Here is a 21,401-nt window from a genome sequence, read left to right as displayed (position 1 = left end):
AGCAAAAGTTCCACACGTGGGTCCCAGGCATCTGCACAGTGTCTGCGAGGAGTGGGTGTGGGGGTATCTGGGGGAGGAAGGAGTCCAGACTCCATCCCTGGAACCCTCCCTCCTTCCTGGCCTCCTTATTCCTGCCCTCCATGCTCTGGCGCTCTGGCTCTCCTTGCCGGTTCCCTCTTTCTCCTCCTTCCCTCCTCAGTCGAGAAAGAACGGGATGCCCTTTGCCCAAGTCAAGCCCTCTCTGTGGACCTCAGTGCTCCCACCAGCATAAGGTGCACATTAAGAGGCCTTTCCGCTCTACCAAGCCCCATGCCGAGCGCTGGGATAAAGCAAGAAATCAGAAACAGTTCCTCAGCAAATGATATAAAACCCGATCAAATGGCATCCGTATTAACCACCATGGGGGCCATTAAGTCTGCAAGCCTCAGGGAGATTTCTGGCAACGGTAGCGGTGAAAATTTGCATAGCCAAATGGAAAAGTCCAGGGATCCTGCCGCGCACTAGCAGGGACGCCAGGAGGGCAGGTACGCAGCGCACGGTCCTCTGGAGGGTCACAAATCACAAGGCCCTGGTTGCCGTGGCAGCGGTAGCAAGGTGGCGGTGGGGCAGCGGCCAGCCCGCCCTGCGGGCGCGGAGGAGTCTGGAGTCCCCCAGTCGGAGTCCCCCAGTCGGAGTCCCGCGAGGACCACGCTGCGGTGGGACCGGCGAGCGCCATGGCCACCAAGTGGTTCACTGGGGCGCCCTTCGGGGTGCAGAGCCACAGGTAGGGTGCGGCGGGGGTGGGGGGTGGGGAGAGAGCGCCCACCGATGCGGGGGCTGCAGCCTAGGGAAGGGGGAGCCAAGGGAGGGGGAGGGCTGGCAGTGAGGAGTGCGGGGGCAGGTCTTTCTCTGCCCCTCCTGCCTGCTGCACTTCCCTGCCCAGAGTACTTTTACCATCGTTATTAAGTTATTTAAAACCATTTTAGGAGCACCTACTATGTGCTGCTCAGAGAGGCCAAGAGGCCTGGCCTATAGGAGGTCACTCAGCTCGAAAGTCATGCGCAGGATTTCAGCCCAGGTGTCTGTCTTCATTCATACATACAAATGATACACATCCTGTATATGTATACCACCTGCGATATACATATAATCACCTACTGTGTGCCAGGCACAGCTCTACCATCTGGGAATAGAACAGTGAACAAAACAGCAAAACCCTTGTTCATGAGCTTGCATTCTTGTGGGAGGGGTGCTTGGAGTAGATAATAAAAAAGAAAAGTATATAAAATGTTGGATAGTGATGAGGGCTATGGAGGAAAAGGAAACTGGGAGGAGGAGCTGGCAAGTGCTGGAGGGCAAGGTGGGGGCTGCACTGAGAAGGTGACTTTTGAGTCAAGGCTGCCAGCAGGGGGTGACGTGACCAGGCAAGGGTGGAATCTAGGGAGAGGGAACCTGGAAGGATGAAGACCCCAGGGTGGAAGCAGCCCTGCTTATCCTTCATGGGCCAGCTCCAGAGTCACCTGCCCTAGGATGCCAACTCCCCCACCCGCCAGAACTGCCCACGCCAGGGCTGGGTGCCAAGCATTGCCCTCTCACGGGGTGTCCTTCCATCCCAGGTTTGATGTCTCCGCTGTTTATCCCAACCAGAAGAAGTTCAGCACCTTCACAGAGGCCCCGTACTCCAGGGCTTATTCCATAGACGTGGTGAGTTTGTGGACCTCCCCTGACTCTCCCAGTGCTCTGGCCACTGCCCCTCTAAGTGCCCCCCACCATGGTGGATGAGCCATGCCCCACACCCCTCTGTGCCCTCAGTCCACAGCCCAGAGCTTGTGGCCTTGACGTGTTTGATAAACGCAAAACTGCCATGAAAACAGCATGGGTCGGGGCCACAGAGACCAGGGCTCCATTTCCAGCTCTTGCACTGACTGGCTCTAGGCCCTTGAATGGGTTAGTACCCCTCTGTGAAATGGAAGGTGCCCAAGGATAGGGGAAGTCATGGTTGCACCTTGAGTGCCATGCCCTTCGGTGCCAGGCTTGGTGCTGGGGGATGGGATCCCAGAGGGGCATTGCCTGTCCATCCCCAGGCCAGGGTGACAGCTTGGTAGGGACTTGCTCTGTAGGTGGGCTGGTGGGTGTGGCTGGTCCCCGCTCTGACTGTGCTCTGACGCAGTCCCACATAGGACCTGGGTCCTATGGCTGCAAGGAGACCTGCTTCAGCAAGAAGAAGCTGAAGAAGGAGGTGGGCACAGGCTGGGCCAGGGCCCAGGAAGCCACCCGGCTGACCCAGCTGCCCCACTTCCAGTACCAGACCATCATGAGAGAGAAGCAGCTGCAGGTGAGGCCCCCGGGACCATGCCCCACCCCACCTCTGGTGCCAGATCCTTCTGTCCAGTCCTAGCTGCCCCCAAGGTGGCCTGCAGTGCCCTCCCAGGTCCAGGTAGAGCTCATCCTTTAAGGAACACATCATCCCCTGGGCTCTTCCCCACATGGGCATTCCTAAGTTTAAAGTTTTCACCTCTGCTCTCTTCTCTTGAGGCAGAAAGAGAAGCTGGGGCCTGGCTCCTACAACTTCAAAGACTTCTTAGAACAGCTGCAGCAGAAACCGGGCAGCACTCGGGGGCTGCTCAGCTCTGGGGAGATTCGCTTCCGAGGACTCATTGGGGTAGGTGGTCTCATACACGGACTGGAACCCCTGCCCTACTGCCACTCTCTGTCCCAGGAGCATGCAGCCTGGGTGGTACTGGAAGCACCCTTCCTCATGCTGTCTCCCTCCCAGGCTTGGCCAGGCTCTCCTCTGGGACTCCACAGCCCCCTGCTTTCCAGGGCCACAACTTTGAGCCCACTGGCTGTTCCTGCATCTCCTCTACCAGACCAGGACTCACTGCTGGCAGCGATGGATCTGGTTCATCTTTGAGTCCCTAGTACAGAGCCCAGCATGCATTAGGTGCTCAACATACTCATCCATCTATATAGCCATCCATTTAGGCAGCAGATAATGGTTGAGCGCCCCCTAGTGCCATGTACCAGGCCCTGGGGATCCTGCAGTGACAAAGACAAAGTCTCTGCCCTCAGGGAGCTGTGGTCCTCATGGTAGAAACAAGAGCACAAAGAAGCAACTCGAATATAATCAGGGCCATGAGGAAAAATGAGACAGGGAGAGATGGTGAAGGATGGTGGTGCTATTTACAGAGTATTCAGGGAAGACCTCTGGGAGGAGGTGGCATTTGAGCAAAACCAGTGGTAGGTGAGCCACAGAGACTCAGAATCTGAGGGTGAGGGCAGGAAGAGGAGAGAACAGAGAAGTGTGGACCAGGGCACGAGGACATTCGGACAAGGTGGGAGCCTCGGGTTGGATGCCAAGTGCTGTGGGAGGACAGTGGAGGGTTTTGACACGGGGAGGGCTGACATACGCGCTTGTGGAGGTAGGGGTTGGAGACGTCCAGATGGGAGGCAATAGTGCTGAGAGGGACTGCAGTGGCATTGGTGTGGGTCAGGATGGTCGTCCTGTGTGTGGAGGGCACTGAGTGAGTTTCAAGCTCAGTAAGGTCACGGGGAAGGGGGCAGGACTCACACCCACATGGAACAAGCTCTGCTGTTTGCTGACTGCCCCTCCTCCCCTGGCCCTGGTGCTCTCCACCGGACAGCCTTGTCCTCCTACTCCTCAAATGCGCCCTCAGTGCCTTCAGTGGGAGCTTTGCTCCTGCTGTTCCTTCTTACCAGGAATGCCACTCCTCCCTCGGTGACCCCTTCACCTAAGGACCTACTCATCCCTCGGCTCTCAGCTCCAAGGTCTGACCTGACCCCATAAGGTGACACCTCCCTTCCCAGGAGTCCCGATTGTGGTTGTGTGTTTGGTGTCTCTCCCTGACGGCACAGCAGCCCCTGAGGGTGGACCACACCTGCCCGGTTCGCTCACTGCAAAATTCCCAGGTCTTAGCAGTGTGCCTGGCACAGAGCAGAGTCTCCGTGGACCAAGTGCAGGCCTGCCTCCTAAGTACCAGGTATTCCAAAACATTCTAACTTTTTACAGCCACTCCAGACAAGGCCCTGGAGCTCAGAGAAGATAAACATCTTGCCCCAGTGGAACATCCTACCCAAAACCAGGGCCTTTCTCCTACACCTCACCACCTCCAAACCTTCAATGAAACCTGGAAATTAGTCCTTGCCACGTTCGGGGGACAGGCGCAGGCATCCTCAGGTGCAGAAGCTGTAACTGCGCTGTAGCAGGGAGTGCCTGGAGGCATTTAAAGATGAGTCATGACAGCTAAAGTAATGACAGCTGACACTTAGCACCTACCACGTGCCAGACACCCTTCTAAGCACTTGAGTGTACTAATTAATGTAATCCTCACAACCTAACCCCCTGAAGCAGGCACTATCAGCCCCACTTCACAGACGAGAAAACGAGCACAGAGAGGTTTAGTGACTGCCTAAGGTCACAGAGCTACTAAGTGGCAGAGGACAGATTTGAATCCAAGTTGTCCACACATAACCATTATGTTTCACCCATAGGCTTGACTCGCTTGGATTTTGTTCCTTGACAGTCTGTGGGGGGGCAGGGTCTAAGGTCAGGCCCAGCCCCGCTGATGGTGGAGGGGTTCAGGGAACAAATCAGATGCTGTCTGTTTCCTCGTGTGCCCCGACCCCCAGCTCTGGGGCATCAGTGAGTGTTGGCTGTGCAGAATGAAGGTCCCATGGCCTGTCTCTCCTTTCCAGCTCTCTTCTCCCCTCTGGTCCCCATATCTGCCCCTGCAGTAACCTCACTGGGCCCTGCGGGATTTCTCCAAGCCACTCTCCCAGGCTCAGGGCTGGACGGTAAGTTCAAGGAGGTGGCACTGCCCTTGTGGGCAGAAGACAGCCGCTGGGGGAGGTCACAGCCAAGGCCTGGTTTTCTCAGCCGCCATCTTGCTGTGAGACCTGGGCTGGGAACTTGATGGCCTCCTCTGGTCTCTGCTCCCTCCAGTTGTCCCCCTTGCTGCTGGGACAGGCCTACAAATGCCACCTGCGTGGGGTGCTGACTTCTCCTTGGGAGTCTCCCCAGTGCCAATGCCAAAGCTGTGGGTGCCTGCTCCGGGGCTTGGTGAATCCTTCCCCAGGGAGGAGGGGGCTGTTGAATCACACCCTTGCAAAGCCAGTGCCCTCTCCTCTGGCACTGGGCTCTGCCTCCACTCCCTCCCTAGTGCCCTCTGCCTTCTCTTGGCTCTGGGGATGCTGGGCTCTGCAGCCCTGGAGTTCCTCTGCCAGTCTCCCTCCAGGGCTCCTCTCTCCCAGCCCCGTCTTCCCTGCCACTCTTTGGGGGGATCTCTCTTGCCCAGCCAGGCTCCATGCGCAGAGCTCCAGATCCCTACCCCAGGGCCCCCCAGGACCCTCAAACTCTGCCTGCCTCCCTGCCCCCAGGTCAGCGTCTCCCTCAGGCCTGCTCTTCCCAGGGAATGGCACCACCCAGTGGCCAGAGCCAGAAACCCAGCGGCACCTTGTTCCCGCAGTCGTGGGGATCTGCCTCCTGTCCTCCTTCCATTCCCATAGCCTCCACCCAGGCCTAGGCAATGCTCCCCTCCCCACTTCCAGCCCAGCCTCATGACTGATTTCCTGGTCGCCTACCATTGCCCAAGTCACCTTCCTTAGCACCCGCACATCTCAGAATCAGGTCTGGACTCCCCAGTGCAGCCTTCAGGGTCTTCCTAACTCCTTCCCACCAAACCTGTCTCAAAGGTGCTGCTGTTCCGGCCCCCTTGCCTTTGCCCCTCTACCAGGGGGGACCTGCCTCTCTCTCACCTGTCTTCTGGGATCCTTGTCTTTCTTCAGAGTCCTGTTAAAACAATATCTTATGCTTTGTTGACAGAGCGCCCAGCACTGGGCTCCACCTGGTCTGTGAGCTCCGCAGGGAGCAGCGGCTGCTCTCACCCCTTTGTTATAACCCTCACCTCTAAGGTCTCCGGAGATGAGCTCATTGCCCTCCGGCCCCCAGTGCCTGCACAATGCCTGGCAATCAGTAGAGGCTCAGAAAACTCATGCAGGGATTTTGCAGTTGGAACCCTTGTGCTGCCCTTTTCTGGAGGTGGGACCTTGACCGGAGGTTTGCCTCTCTGAGACTCAGTTTTCCCATCTGTTGATTGCGGATGGCACTGATTTGATCTCATCAGGTAGCCTCCAGGACAAAGATGTTAAGTAACGCTTGTGAAGCACCTGACACCTGATGCCCGGACCCACCTTCCTACATTGGGGCTTTTCTCCTGAACACACCTGGATATCTCAGGCCCTGGAAGGAGGCAAGGGAAGCCTTCTTCCTCTGAGAGCAAGCAAATCTGATGCCTGCAGTAGCCTGACTCTCCCCACCTCAGAGTTCCATGCCTCTTCCTGCAGTCCTGGGCAGCTTCTGGAGGTGGGCAGGGTTGAGCCATCCATGGAGAGGCAGCGACCCCATGTGGCTAAAAGATGCAAAGCAACAGCAAACATCCTACCAGGTCTTGACCCAAAGACCCACCCACCCACCCAGCTACAGTGCAGGGTGGAAATCTTTACCCCACGTACAAAGGCTAGATTTCTGACCCTGGCAGTTGAGGCCCCAGGTGATCATTCCAGCCACAGTTCTCAACCTCTCTTACTTCCTTCTTCTGCCCCCTCCCACAAAGACAGCCACCCCACCCTGACTTATCTGGCATTGGTGCCCACTATGGACTGGGCACATGCAGGCAGCTTTATAACATTATTTCACTTCAGCCTCATTACCCTGGGAAAGTACAGCTATCCCTATGCTAAATATATGGACCCATGGGGCTAAGAAAAATTAGGTGGTGTGCCTGAGGCCACTCAGCTAGGAACAAGCAGAGTCAGGATTTGAATCTGGGACTTCAGATCCCTCCAGGCCACAAGCACTGCTCACAGCACAGGGAGAAACCCATTCATGTAAATGCAGGGCTGTGACACAGGGGTGTCGTGGATGGGGTTTCTGAGACCACCAAAGTAAGCAGCTGTCTGGAGTGAGAGGGGAAGGAGGACTTCATTCCCAGGAGAGATGACATTCACGCTGGTGTTGCAGGGTTAGCAGAATTTTCCAAGGTCAAGAAGGCAGGAAGGGCATTTTGGGTGGCAGTAATGGCAGAAGCAAAGGCAAGGAGGTTGGCAGAATGGCATGTGTTTGGGGACCAGCATGGAGCCCACTTTGGCTGAAGTGTCAGATGTAGGAAGGGAGCAGGTGGGATAAGTTGGGCAGACAGGTGGGGCCCCAGTAAAGAGTCTGAACCTGGGACTGAAGGTCTGAGCAGCGGTGGAGGCTCAGAGGCCAACAGTGCAGTGCTGGGGGCTCTGACAGTCCCAGTCCCCTCTGCAGGGCATCTCTTCCTCAGGTGCACTCAGCAGCACAAGGAGTGGGACTAATGGCCTTTATGTCCCTTCCTTCCCCGGCCAGAACTACTATCCAGGCCCTGGAAATTACGGGGAGAAGGGCAACCCCTACACGAAACTGGAGGAGAGTGCCTGGAACCGGTCTCATTCTGAGGGCCTCATGTGCAGGATGACCAACAAGCCACCCCCCTTGGCTCACCAGGTATCACCCTACCTGGCCAGGCCTCACCTGCCTTCCTGTGAAGCCTTGAGGGGAGACTCCCAGGGCGCATGGGGACCCCGCAGCCCTGAGGAGGGGGCGACGGACCTGCAGGGATTGTCCTCTGTGCTCCCTTCCAGGGGAGTGGTCTGGCCCCTGGCACCTACACCATCAAAAGTGGCATCGAGGCGTACCTGGCACAATCCACGGGCACCCGAAGCCTCTATGACACGTTCTCTGGTGACCGAAGCAAGCCCCAGCCTTTTGGATATCACTCTGTGCAGGTGTGTACCCGGGGGGCTGTGGGAGTGCATTCACCAAAGGAAGATGGGCCTCTCTTTTCCGCACCACCCTGTGTGCTAGGCTTTGCGCAGGGCCCTGGACAGAGCCGGGACTTGAACCCCAGGGTGTCTGCATGACTTCACTGCCAGTTCTCTCTCCTGTGCACCAGCATGAACTGCAGAGAAGCTGCAGGTGGCCGCAGTGTGAGGCCTGGAGGGGAGACTGGCCGCCAGGCCTGCAGGGACCTCTGCAGCGCAGGCCTGGGCATCCTGCTGTTTTGGAGACACTTCCCAGGCACCGCAGACCCAGCTAAGCTGTCTGGGTTAGTGGCAGTGCTGTTAACGAGGCAGAGAACTGGAGGGCCGGGAGGGGTCCAATTTTAGCTCAATGCCCCCTTTCCTGCACCCATCAAGTTTCTGTTATGTGATCTCTAGCACTTTGTGCTTTGCCTTCATAGCAATGGAACTTTAAGTATTTATCTCACTACCCGTTTGTCTCCACTCTGCATTCGCTCATGTATACCTTGGGCCAGATCATTGTCCAGGTGCAGGGGAACCTGCCCCCGTGGTGCTTACATTCTAGTGGAAAGGTAAACATAAACATGAATGAAAACAATATAGAGTGTTAACAGGGAGTTGGTGCTACGGTAAAGGGCATTGGGAGTGCTAGGAAATGGGGAGGTAGAATGTCGAAATACTTCTGGACCAGCTGGTAAAATGCCATTGAATGAGTCCTGCAACCTGGCTCCTCCCCGGGGCCTCCCAGGCCTCCTCATGACCAGCTACTAAGGTGTCCTGCCCAGCATAGCAGGGGCCTTGGACCCTCCTCAAGCCCTACAGCCAATGCCCAGGCCATATGGTAATTTGTGTTATCTAAAACTTAATAGACTTTTTTTTTTTTTTAAGAGCAGTTTTAGGTTCACAGCAAAATTGAGCAGAAAGTAGAGTTCCCATGCATCCTCTGTCCTCGCTACACACCCAGCCTCCCCACTGTCAATCATCCGCCCCAGAGCGGAACATTTGTTACAGTCGATGAATCTGCATCATTACTGTCCAAAGCCCATCATTTACATTAGGGTTCATTCCTGGTGGTGTACGTTCTGTGGGTCTGGACAAATGTAAAATAACAAGTCCCAACCAGTATGGTATCACACAGAGTAGTTTCACTGCCCTAAGTATCCTGTGGGTTCCTGCATCATTCTGGTTTTTAAATATTTGGACTATCGTGCTCCTCCTTAGAACAGCACCCGGCTCAGTAAATGTCCATGAAACGAGAGAAAGAAACAAGAAGTAGATGAAGCAAGCTGGTTGCAGGGTGTGGCACGCAGAAGGGGCTGTTAGAGATGCTGTCAGACTGGCCCCACCCCTTCCTGGGGGGCTGTATCTCCGTCGCCCAGGTTGGGCTGGGCTGGCCTGGCCATGGGACACTGGCAGACAGGAGAGGTTGATGCCTCACTGGACGACCTGCCTGTCTGATTGCTGGTGAGGGTCCAGAAACTCGGCTCTGCTCTTGCTTTTCCTGGCATAACAGATACCTTTTTTTCCTCTGTTTCTCAGAAAAAAAAGCCCAGGGAACTGATGAATTTCAAGAGCTTCGTGGAAGAACTGAACTCACGTCACAATAAGAAGCGTGGAGTTTTTTCAAAACTTCCCCGCAACCCAGAAACCCCTACAGAAAGAATTTACTGGGCCACCCTTAGCCAGTGTCCCCGAAAGCTAGTTAGTGCCCCCCAACCATGGCCTGCCTTCCTTATTCTCTTGGAAGAGGGCTCTCCTGCAGGGGCAGGGTTGGGGGGTGGCTATTTCAGGGGAAAGCTCCGCCTTGGGTGTCAGACCTACCTGCTTCCCAGTTCTGGTCTTGCACTTACTGGTCACACTGGGTCAGTCTCTCTTACTCTCTGAACCTCAGTTCACACGCTTGTCCCAGGAGCGAAACCTGGTGTCTGTGAGAATTCAGTGAGGTTAAGTCCTAGAGCCTGTGGCATGGAGCCTGGCACCAGGGGAGAGTCCAGCCGCCACTAATCTCTGCCCCCGCCCCCTCCCCCGCAGAGAGGCCAAGGGGAAGACTGCTGCAGGGCGGAGTGTGGATAAGGTGCATGCCCGGACAGAGGGACACACGCCTGCTCTGTCCATGGGACTGGTGGGCTCCTCTCTGGGGGCTCGGCAGCCAGTGGTCTGAGTAGGCCCTGGGCTTTTAGTCGGCCCTTCAAGCAGGGTCTGCCCCACCTCCTCGGGAAGGGGAGTGGGGAGCTGCTAAGGGCTTGGGAAGGGGTTGGGTCCAGAAGAATGAAAAAGGGTTCCAACGTTTCCTGAATGCCTGCTCTGGGCCACTGAGGAAGGGATCATCATTTGCATTTCACAAAAGGAAACTGAGGCCCAGGGATAGGAAGGGATTTGCCCAGGCTCCCCAAGGGGGAGAAGGAGGCAAGATTAGAACCCAGCTCTTCCAGCTCCTAAGCCTGTGTGGCTTCTGCTCCTCAGGATGGGGTCTGGAGCATTTCTCTGGACCCTGACACACTGGGAGGGCCCTTGGAAACCTGGAAAGAGGTGTCAGGCTGATGGGTGGGGGACAGAGTGGGTGGCATGGGTCCTGAGGGCACCTCAGGGCCCCTTCATCCCCGGAGAATGGGCTCCTGATGAGTTGGGAGGTGGCTGAGTACCTTCCCCAGTCCTTGGCTCAAGACCCAGGGCTGCCAGGTGGGTGAGGTCAGCTGCCTGGAGCCCTCACCTGCCCTGGCCCCAGACTGACCATCAAGACCTCTCCAGCTTTCAGCCTTCGTTCCTTACCCCTAGGCCACGTCTGGTCCAGGTATGTGGCTTCCTCCAGAGAAGGAATGCAGACACATCAAGCAGCCACCATTCCTGCTGTCCTCCAAGCGGATAGGCATACAGGACTATCAGATGATTTTGGGAAGCTGGGTGAGTGGGTCTGGGTGGGGCATACATGGTGATGAGCAGGAAGTTGTCTCTTGCCTCTGCAGGCAGCTCCCAGGCCTCCTTCTCCCTGGGAACTGATGCTCTCAGGGAGTCGGATCCCACCTCCTTTCTCTGCTGGGAACTAACACCCACTCCCGCTGTCTCGTTTCTCTAAGGCAGTGGTTTTCAAACTTGAGCAGGCATGAGCATCATCTGGAGGGCTTGCTAGAACACAGGTGGCCAGGCTCCATGCCAGAGCTTCTGATTCAGTACGCCTGGAGTGAGGCCTGGAATTTGCATTTGTAACGAGTTCCCAGGTGATGTGGATACTGCTGTTCCAGGGACCACAATTTGAAAATCACTGTGCTAAAGGGACATCACCCCAGAGCCCTTCCACGCTCTTATTTTCCTAGGGGAGTGCTCCCTCCATTCTCTTTGTGTTTGTCTTGGGGCCTCAGGGGCAGTGGGGAGAGTTGGCCCATTCCTCATCCCTGGTTGAGCAAGGACTCCTCTGTCTCTTCCCCTCTTCCCCACTCCCCAGAGGCAGCCATCCATCCTGAGTGTGTAATGCAATCTTCAGTTTGTTGGTGTTCTTGTAAGACACCAAGTTCTTGGGTTCCTGTGTCTGCCTTCTTCATTCACCAAATGGCACAGGGCATCAGCCTCATCCTGTTTCTTATTCCTACCCTTCAGTTTGTAAGCACATCTTTTATTGCGGTCTAATAACCACACAGAAATGTTTGTGAGTTCTAAGTGAACAGCTTCATGAATTATCACAAAATGGGCCCACAGTGGAACCACCCCCAGAGCACTGAAGAGCACATTTCTGGCACCCTAGGGCCACCCCTGACCTCTCTCCCTGTCCTGACTTCCAGTAACACAGGTTTGTTTTGCCTGGTTTTGAACAGCTGTGTAGTTTTAAGCTGTGTATTTCTCCTGATTTCCCTAGGAACATCTTGCTTATAACCTGACTGCCTTCCCACGAAGCTCCCCCTGCCCTACCCCCCCCCCCCCCACCCCGAGCTCTTTCCATTCCATTCCACTTCCTCGCTTCCCGAGCAATGACTTGGCCCCAGTGTGCCCACACCCTGCCTGCCCTACTCGGTTCTTATGAGGTCCAGCTGCTCAAGTCTCCCGTACCTTCCCTTCTCCTGCCTCCAGCCTGTACCTGCTGCAGGGGAGAGGATCTTCGCTTGGGGACCCCAAATAAGATGTTTAGACAAGAGCCAAATGACCATGTCGCTACCACAGGGCTAGCCACTCCAAAGTGGGAGGGCCGATGTGAGGTCCGGTCCAGAGGCTGAGTTCGCCCTATTCCAGGGCAGGAGTGTCCCTCTGCCTGCACACCCTGGCCAGGAGCCTGCTCCTTGGCAAGACAGGTCTTTCCCTTGTTGGTGGCAAGTCTGGCTTCACATTGGACTAGTGCATGATTTCTAACGTCTCCCAGTCTACCCTTGGGACAGATCCTGTGCAGATGGCCGGTTCCTGCATCCTGTCACTCTCCTGTCTTCACTGGTCACCCTGGGCAGGCTACATCTCCTCTCTGGGCCCCTCCGTTGGTGCCTCTCATATGCACCACCTGGGTTTCTGGGTGGGCTGGTGTATTGATTTTCTAGAGCTGTCACTCGTTACACTGGTTACATTGGATTAAGGGCCCACCCTACTCCACTATGACCTCATCTCAACTGATTACATCTGCAGCTATTTCCAAACAAGTCCATTCTCTGAGGTACTGGGGGTTAGGACTTCCATATATCTCTTTGGGGAACATAATTCAACCTTTAACAGATAGAGCAGGGAGGAGCCTGTGAGGAGGCAAGGAGGCTGAGATCAAGTCTCCAAGCCAGGCATCTGGTTTGCTAATGTCCTGTCTCCTCTTCCGGTGCAGAACCCCGTAGGTGTGGGTCGCTACCTCAACACCAGGCTGTTAGAGACAAAGGACCATCGGCAGCGGTACCGGTCCCTGTTCATGGGCGGATCCAAGCGCTACCCCTCGGACCCTGCCCGGGACAGGTTCATGCAGTGAGTGCCGCTGGAGCTCCAGCAGAGGGGCGAGGGCACAGAGGGGCTCACTCTGGGCTGGGCTGGGGGATCCCCCATCTTGTGCTTGGTTCCCGTGGGAACACAGATGCTGCCCCTAGTGCCAGCCAAACACCTGTCTGTAGGAAGAGTTCAGATCCTGGCTCTGATGCTTACTGGCTGTGTGAGGTGGGGCACGTTACTTAACCTCTCTAAGCCTCACTTCCCTTAACTGTCAAATGAGCAGAGGACTGTGGAGACCCAAATGAGATACTCTTGTTTAAAGCTGATGGTAAAGAGAAAAGGAACTCAATCAATGCTAACGCCTCTACCCACAACCCACACAGTCTAGGATTGCCTCGTGTGGCTTCATCACAGGGGATCTGTTTCTTGGCATTCAAAACAGGGTTGGTAAAACTCATCTTATAGGGTTGTTGTGAAGCCTAAAGAAAAAATACGTGGAATTCTGTGGCTAAAACAGCACGCAAAAATTAGCTGTGCCATGTTTTATTGACCTAAGTTGCCATCAGTTGCCATATAATCTCAATTTCAGAAATGTTAAAATGCGAATAAGCACGCACTATAGAATGGGAAACTCTGTCATTCCGTCATTGGAAATTCTGGTGAGGACCTGGAGACCAGATTCTGGGGGCCAGATCTCTCAGGGAAAACCAGCTTTTAAATATGTTTTATCAAAGTAGTCCTGTATCTTCTTTCTTGATCAACACCTTTGTTCTGGTGGATTCCTTAGGAGGTAACGTTTTTGATAGACAGCAAGCCCAAAAAAGATTCTTTTTTCTCCCTGCACAGCTGATCAGTAGTCTGGTTGGAAATAATATTTTAGTTGGAAATAATTTTCCCTGGGAATTTTGAAGGCTTTGCTGCATTGCCTTCAAGCCTCAAGCATGGTTGTTTGAGAATTCTGATGCTATCTTAGTTTCCTGTCCTTTGTATATAAACTGCACCTTCCTCTCTGGAAGCTTGTAGGATCTTCTCTGTGTCCCTTTTGTTCTGAAATTTCATGACGATGGGTGTTACTGTGAGTCTGCTTTCCTCCATTGTTTTGGGTACTTAATGGATTCCTTCCTTCTGGAGACTCAGGACCTTCTATTCTGGGAAAATTCTTTGTGTTCTTGTGCTTGGTGGCTTCCTCCTGTCTGTTTTCACTCCTCTCTTTGGTTGGTAGACATTCTGGTTTGATGCTCTGGTTTTCTTTTTTTTCCCCTTCTTTCCTATTTCTGCTTTTTCTATCCTACTTTCTGGTAAATCTTCCTCGTCCTTTTATTCGAACCCTGCTATTGTCTTTTGAAAATTTGGCTTTCATCTTTTTTAGTTTCTGAGAGTTCTTTTGTGTTGTGGAGTGCATTTCCCCCGCTTAACTAGCCTCCAGTTCCGTGCCATGTGTGCACTGTGTTCATTCATCTAGGGATGGCAGTGACAGTCTTCCTTCAGTTTCCTTCCACTCCCTGCATTACCTCCACTTCTTCCCTGTTCCTTTTCTTCTTTCACTTGTTCATATTTGAGAGGAAATCACTAAAAAATGCTATGAGTCTGGGTAGGCCTTCACTGGTGATGAAGGAAAAATGGATGTGGGGCTTGTGGGGGGCCATGTCCCAGGTCTTGAGTCCCTGGGATGTGCCCCACCAAGTGTGGGTCCTTGGCTTCATGCAGGAAAGAATTCAAGTGTGAGCCACAGTTGAGTAAAGGTAGATTTATTTAGAGAGATACATACTGCATAGGGTGTAGGCTGTTTCAAAAGGCAAGAGAAAGGCCACGAGGTGTGGGGGTTGGGTGCTCGGGTTAAAGTAAAAGTAGGTACACACTCCATAGACAGAGTACGGGGCCGTCTCCAAAGAGGAGGGAGTGAAAAAGGGCTGCTAGGTGTGGTGTTGCCAGTTTTTATGGGCTCAGTAGCTTCACCCCCCTGCGGGTGGGACCCTTCCAACTACCCTGGGGGAAGGGGCTGAGATTCCCAGGAACTGGGCTACCACCCACTCTGACCTTTTGTGGCTAGCCTTGGGACTGTCATGGCACCTGCGGGCATGTTATTCACCATGCTAATATGTTACAATGAGCATATAATGAAGCTCAAGGTCTATTAGAAGTCAAACCTCCTGCTATCTTAATCCTCAAGGCCAACTGGGAGTTGACTCTTCCACCATTTTGGTGTTAATTGCTGTCATTCCTTGAATGGCTGTGCCCTGCCCCCTTCTGTCCTGTCTCACTGGGAGTGAGGGGATGGGGATTCTGTTGGGAGACCCTCAATGTCAATGTTTCTAGGTATTTTCTCTGGGACCATTCAACTTCTCTAGAAAAGGATCCTGCATCCTGGGGGGTAGGGGATGGTGGTGAGTGGGGTTGCTGGTGTTTAGGGGAAGGAGGTTGGGAGTCTCCATCAGTATAGGGACTTCCACCTCCTCCCTCTATTCTCACTATGGTGCCTGTCTGCCCACCTTCCACTGAGCTGGTCTCCCCACCCCCAGCCTCTCTGAATACTAGTCTCCTGCTGGGTGGGTGAAGAGTGTGTGGTGGGGAGTGTCTAAGTTTCCCCTTGTTTTCAGTCATCAGTCTTGTGCCTGCTTTTTGAGATACTGGTGTCTCTACTCCAATTCCTGGGCCTCCCTGGGGCTTGTGGCAGGAGCTGGCAAGCTTCTCATTGGCTCCCCTACTGCAGGCAGCTTGCTCTTTGACTCTCTCAGCTCTGCTGACGGCTCCCTGCACTTTGCATTTCCCCTAAATATGTTAACACCCTTGTCCTTTGATATTTCCCCTCCTTTTCTTGTGTGTCTATTTAAAAAGAATTCCTTTATAGTGCTTTTACTGAATTACAGGAAGGAATAGAGGGAACAGAGGTAAATGCACGAATTCATCTGCCTTGTTTGATTGAAAACCATATGGACCACTTTTAGTGTGCAAAAGCATGTTCTTTGCCTTTTGAGCCCAAGGTGGTTAGCCTTCTTGACTAGTGTTCAACCAGGACCAGAGAGAGGAGCAGCTTGCCGCAGGTCACACGGCTGGTAGTGGCAGAGCTGGAACTAGAATCCCCTAGAACTTCCCCTCCTAGAGCAGGGGGCTTTCCCCACACCAATGCCCACGTGAGGATTTGGAAGGTTGCTGGGAAGAGTGCCATGCTCTGATTCCTGCAGGGCCACCCCTCCCCAGCCACCCTGTCAGCAAAGCCCCATCCTATATACTGTTTGCTCAGTGAAGGGCTCTAGGGAAGGGAAGGATGCCCCACCCACATTGGACCTTCCACTTCCTCCCCCTGAACATCTTACTCCCCCTTGGGTCCAAACTGCCCCTTTCACTGCTGTTAAAACATCCAACACTCAGGCTTGTGAGAGTTACAGGATTTCTCTTGTGACCTGGCTTAGAATTCTGTGTCTCCTACTTAGCTGTGTGACCTGGGGCAGGTTGCTTGGAGACAGATTTTCTCCTGAAAAGTGAGAGTAAACAAAGTAACCACCTTGTAGAGTCTGCTTTGAGGACTAAAGGAGATTATGCATGTAAATGTGCTCTTTCCTGTGGATGGTGTTTTGTAGGTATGTTGTACATGCTGGCTCCCTGACCCTTTAGCAGCTGCTATGCCTTGGCAGAATTCTGTCTCATTAATATAAGGGATAAGTTCTTTCCAGAGGCTTAAAATGCACATCATCCAGGAAAGAAAATATATTGGCTTAAATCACACTTTGTTGTCAAAGACTCAAGGAAAAGCCTCTACTAAGATGGAGATTTGATAGGGACAGGGGAGAAAGAGGAGGGCATTTGAATCCTGAGGGAGGGTGGGAGCTTTGAAAGAGGAGGCCCAAAACAAAATGTGATAGTGAAATACTAAAGGTTTTTCATGAAGTCAAGAACAAAACAGGTATGCCTATATCACGGGCATTATTCAGCTAGCAAATGCAGTAAGACAAGAAATTAAAATGTTGGTAAGGAAGAGCAAAATCATCACAATTTATAACGATATGTGTGTTTACCTAAAGAAATCCAAGAAGTTTCATTTTAAAACTGTAAAGCTAAGGAAGTGAGTACAGTGAAGTGTGTTAAAAAAAAAAAAAGTTTCCTCTGACACTGCAGCCACAACAAATAGATAACTTCATTGAGAAAAAGAAAAAGATTCCATTCTTAGCCACACAAACAATAAAATACATTGGGATAAACTTAATAAAGTGTATTTAAGGCATAAATGAAGAAAAATATAAACCTTTACTAAAAGGTGTTAAAGAAGGCCCGAATAACTGGAGAGAATACTATGTTCATGGATGGAAAGACTCAGTGATCTTCCTCATCAGTATACACATTTAGTGCCATTTTTATCAAATTGTAAGGGGGCTGGTGGGGGAATCTGATACATTTATTATAAACGTTGTCTGAAAGAATAAATACATATTAATATTAAAAATAGAATAACAATACATTAAAAATACATAGCCATATGCATGGACAACACACTATGGAAGACTAGGCTGCACACTGTTGACCATGGTTACACCTGGGGGGTTACCAAGGTCTTTTGCATTTACCTGGTTTTATTTCTTAAATGTTTGAATTTTTCAAAATAAACATATTATTTTTATAATCAGAAAAAAAAAAAGCAAATAAAAAAGGACAAGACAGACTGCACAAATTATAGGTTCTCCTTGTACACCCACCTCCAGCCAAGAGTCACCCTTTGTCTTCCAGACCTCAGGTTTCCCATCTGTAAAGGGGGAATAATGTATACCCTGCAGAGACATGGACATATATAATTAAGGCTTATGAATGATACTGAATGGAAGCTAACCACAGGTGCCTGTGCTTGTCTGTTGGTCAGGCTGGTGCATGATTCTCCCTGGGGCTGAGGTTCCTTGTTCATGAAGCCCTGATTCAACTGGGCCCTTGGGTCAGGAGGACTGTGCCGCGAGGCACAGAAGGTGGGTCATAAGTTGGGAAGGATTTCCTTATACACTCTTTCATTGATCGATTCATTTGAGAGACCTGTTCTGTGCTTGGTTCTGCCCTCAGTACTGCTGAGCTGCTGATCGTTTTTAGGTGATGAGGAATGTTCTCTCATTCACTGAGTTATTCATTTCTGGGCTCATATTTTATTTTCTAAGACTTATTTTTTGTTTTCTGAATGTTCCTTTTAGTAACAATGTGCTCCTATTTCATGGATACAGTGCTTCCTCATCCTTTGAAGGTATTATTAGACAAGCTTGCCTGACATTGTCCTTTCCCCCCTCAAGATTTCCTTTGTGTGTGTATGTGTTTGTTTTGGCCTCAATCTTCCGTATTAGCAATTTTTCTCAAATATCTAGTGATCTTTGACTACGTATTCATGTCCAACTAAAAATCCCACTAAAGGCCCTGGGACACTTACTGACCACAGGCTTCAGCATAGGATGACCAAGCTGGGTGTTTTCCCTGGGGGAATTTGATGTCAGTGATGTTAGATATTTTTCTCTTGGCCTTGTTGTGGAGAATGCTCTTCTGGGGGTTGCAAGCCTGACTGCTGGGGCTGTAAGGGTAGGAGAAGAACCTAGAGGTCTCCATATTTAGGGACTGAACTCCCATTTGATTCCCTGCTTTTTGTCTTAAAATTTTTTTTTTAATGGAGATACTGGACATTGAACCCAGGACCTTGTGCATGCTAAGCATGCACCCTACCACTGAGCTATACCCTCCCCAAACCTATGCAGTATTCATAGTTTTAATTGCTTTAAATATTAAACAAGACAGATTGAAACCAAAAGAAGCAATCATTCAACTCTAGAAGTTTTTTAAAAATCAAAATAAAGGTTTTAAAAAGCAGGAGTGAAGAGTTAATAAGAACAGTTGGAGTCTGGAGGGATGAAGGCGTTCTCATTGGAGCCTCACAATTCCTCCTTGTTGACGTGCTATTTTTAATCCCTGCCTTGGGCTTCAGGGTGGTGGCCACGATCCAGTGTGGCTGTGGATGGAAAAGTGCAGAGTCCGCAAGGTGTAGAATACTAGCGTCACCTCCAAAAGTTTCCTTGTGCCATTTGTAGTCAGTCTCCACCCCCTCCCCCTGCCCCTGGCAACTACTGATGTGATCAGCACCCCTATAGTGTTGCCTCTTCCAGAATGTCATATAAATGGAATCATGCCGTATGTAGAATTATGTGCATTTCATTTTGCATGGTGTTCTTGAGATTCATCCAGGTTGCTGCTTGTATCAGCAATTTGCTCCTTTCTAGTGCTGACTTGTCTTCTGTTGAATGAATGTACCATGGTTTATCCAGTTCCAAGGAAAAGGACATTTGGGTTGTTCCCAGCCTGGGCAATTCTGAATAAATTGGCTATAAGCAGCCACACGCTGGTCTTTGTGTAGACATATGCTTTTGTTTTTCTTTGGCAAATATCTAGAGTAGAATTTCTAGGGCGCTTGGTATGTGTGTGTTTAGCTTTACAAGAAAGTGCCAAGTTATTTTCTGAAATGGCTGTACAAGGTTATAGTCCCACCGGCAATGTATGTGGGGTCTAATTGCTTCACATCTTTGTCAGCATTGGTGCTATTAGGTTTTTTTCCTTCCAACTTTAGCCATCCTAATAAGTGTATTTCCTTGTGGTTTGGATTTGCATTTCTCCAACGACAAAATGTGGGGCATCTTTTCATGTACTTCCTCTGTGTCTCTTCTTCTGCACATTAAAAAAAATGGTTGCTTGTTCTCTTCTATTAAGTTTTGAGAGTTTGTTATATATTCAAGGCATCTATCCTTTATCAGAGATGTGTTTTGCAAACATTTTCTTGCAGACACTCAGAAAGGTTTAACGGGAAGTAACTCTTGTGTTTTAAGGACGTGTTCTGTGGCATTGTAAGGTAGGGGTATGGGGTGGGGCCAGATAGAGACCAGGAGGCTGTCTTGGTGTCAAGTGAGAGCAGAGGCTCTGAGCCAGGCCAGGGGCAGTGGACTGGGGAGGAGTGAAGGGCAGAAGGCATGGAGATCCAGCAGATGGCACTGAAGGGCTCTTTTGCCTTGTGAGCCCTCCCTCCTGCCTGCCTTCTTTTGACAGATACTTGTGAACACCACCTTCCAAGCACAGGGACAGTCTAGGTAAAGGGGAGATATCAATAAATAACCCAAAGTCTTGTTTAAAAGGCAGGCAATGAACAAACACATAAATATGTGCAACATAATGGCTGGTAGATGCTGTTGGACACACAAAGCAAAGGGGTTTTTATGAAATGCCATCTTCCAAATGGCTCCTGAGATGGAAGCTAGAATCCTCACATGTCCCACTCTTAGGAAAGAATCAGAGCAATGGGAGGGACACCAGACTGTGGGCAGAGGCTCTGGGCTGGAGTTCTGGTCATCGGGGTGACCTCAGGCAAGTTCCCTCCTTTTTCTGGTCCTCAGTACCCCTCACAGGGTGGCTAGGTGATCTTTCAGGTGCTAGGATTTTGTATTCAAAGCTCTTTCAAACCAATGTGGGGGCTCTGATGAGTCAAACCAGGTGCAAAGTAGAGGAATCTCCTCTTTAGAACCAGGCTGTTTTGTTGGGAAAGCTCTGCAAGTCACCCATTTTGGCCTCTCACCCAGTGTAGGACCCCTAGGAAGCACAGCCAAGCAGTACCCGCTCACCCCTGACGGGCGCTCCGCCAAGGAGGGAAGCTTACTCCCTTCCAAGGCACCAGGTCCATTTTCTCTCTCTCTGTTTTTTTAAGGGAAAGAATCACACCTTTTACTAAGGGGAAGTGCCCTCCAACTGTGGATCATAATTCAGATCCTATTCCCTAAAGCCGCGCATGAAGGACAGCCTGCAGTGACCGGAGGACCCAAAGGCCTGAAGACAAATCTAGGAATGGGAGGATAAAAGTGGGGATGGGGGGTGGTCTTGGAGAAGGGACACATGGGACGCCTGGGAGAGGGCAGAGGGGTGGTGGGATGACATTTACTGGCGACATCAACCCAGAAGTCACCATGTCTACTGTGACAGCTGGGGACCAGATATCTTTTGATACAAGAGATCAGTTATCCTGAGAATTCAAATCAGCCCATGAGATGAACATGGAAGCCAGACAGCAGATGGACTAAAGGGGTGGAATGTGGTTGACACTCTTGGAACCCCTTCTATTCTAAAGCCAAATTGCTTGACTCTCTGTTCATTAAAATCCAAAGAGAGTTGGGAGAGTGTAGTATATGTCATAAGGCAACTGTAGGGCCTCTCCAGGAACACACTATCTCCATCCCAGGATGCTTCTGGGAGCTCAGCAGGACCAAAATTCTATGAGGAGGCTGCTGACCACCAGGCAAGGTGCAGCCATTGGGAACAATCAGTTCCACCCCCAAGTCTAGCCCAGATGTGGGTCTGTGGGGGTTGGTCTCAATGCCCTGAGCTTCCCTCACTGTTTATGGACAATAAGAGATTGGGTGGGATGGAAGAGTGTGTTGTCCCTATAGAAAAAGAAACTGAGACAAAAATACTTCAACAGTCGTCAGAGTATTAGTGCCTTGCAGAAAGCAGTTACTTCCTCATTCATGTTGAAATGATGCTTTGGAAGAAAGCTGTCTTTATTCACAAGCATGTTGTCAATTGAAAAAAAATCCTATCAAATTCTCACCTAGTTGATAAGCCAAACTAGGGGCAAACTAGATCTAATAAGTCAGCAAGGTTTCAGGAAATAAGATCAATATAACCAAATCAACTATTTGTATATACTA

At 51.4% G+C, this 21,401-nt stretch overlaps 1 protein-coding gene across 1 annotated transcript; it reads left to right on the top strand.

Annotated features, from left to right (window-relative positions):
- The first annotated feature begins 713 nt into the window (after nucleotides 1-713).
- Nucleotides 714-20,893, top strand: CIMAP2 (ciliary microtubule associated protein 2). The gene is made up of 10 exons (XM_064493315.1): nucleotides 714-763; nucleotides 1,596-1,683; nucleotides 2,150-2,314; nucleotides 2,519-2,641; nucleotides 7,388-7,525; nucleotides 7,663-7,806; nucleotides 9,361-9,522; nucleotides 10,597-10,722; nucleotides 12,608-12,741; nucleotides 20,405-20,893. Exons 1-10 carry the CDS (start codon nucleotides 714-716, stop codon nucleotides 20,475-20,477), a joined length of 1,203 nt encoding a protein of 400 aa, XP_064349385.1. The 3' UTR covers nucleotides 20,478-20,893.
- Nucleotides 20,894-21,401: the final 508 nt, after the last annotated feature.

Source organism: Camelus dromedarius, chromosome 14 (genome assembly GCF_036321535.1).
Source record: "Camelus dromedarius isolate mCamDro1 chromosome 14, mCamDro1.pat, whole genome shotgun sequence".
Classification (NCBI taxonomy): domain Eukaryota; kingdom Metazoa; phylum Chordata; class Mammalia; order Artiodactyla; family Camelidae; genus Camelus; species Camelus dromedarius.
Note: the sequence above shows the minus strand (reverse complement) of the source record. Positions and strands in the feature narration are given on the sequence as shown.

Excerpts from the sequence above, each read along its gene's own strand:
- CIMAP2 (XM_064493315.1), top strand. The coding sequence starts at position 714 with ATGGCCACCAAGTGGTTCACTGGGGCGCCCTTCGGGGTGCAGAGCCAC. Across the intron at positions 2,315-2,518 it reads TGAGAGAGAAGCAGCTGCAG|AAAGAGAAGCTGGGGCCTGG; the intron begins GTGAGGCCCCCG and ends CTCTTGAGGCAG. Across the intron at positions 12,742-20,404 it reads GCCCGGGACAGGTTCATGCA|GGAAAGAATCACACCTTTTA; the intron begins GTGAGTGCCGCT and ends TGTTTTTTTAAG.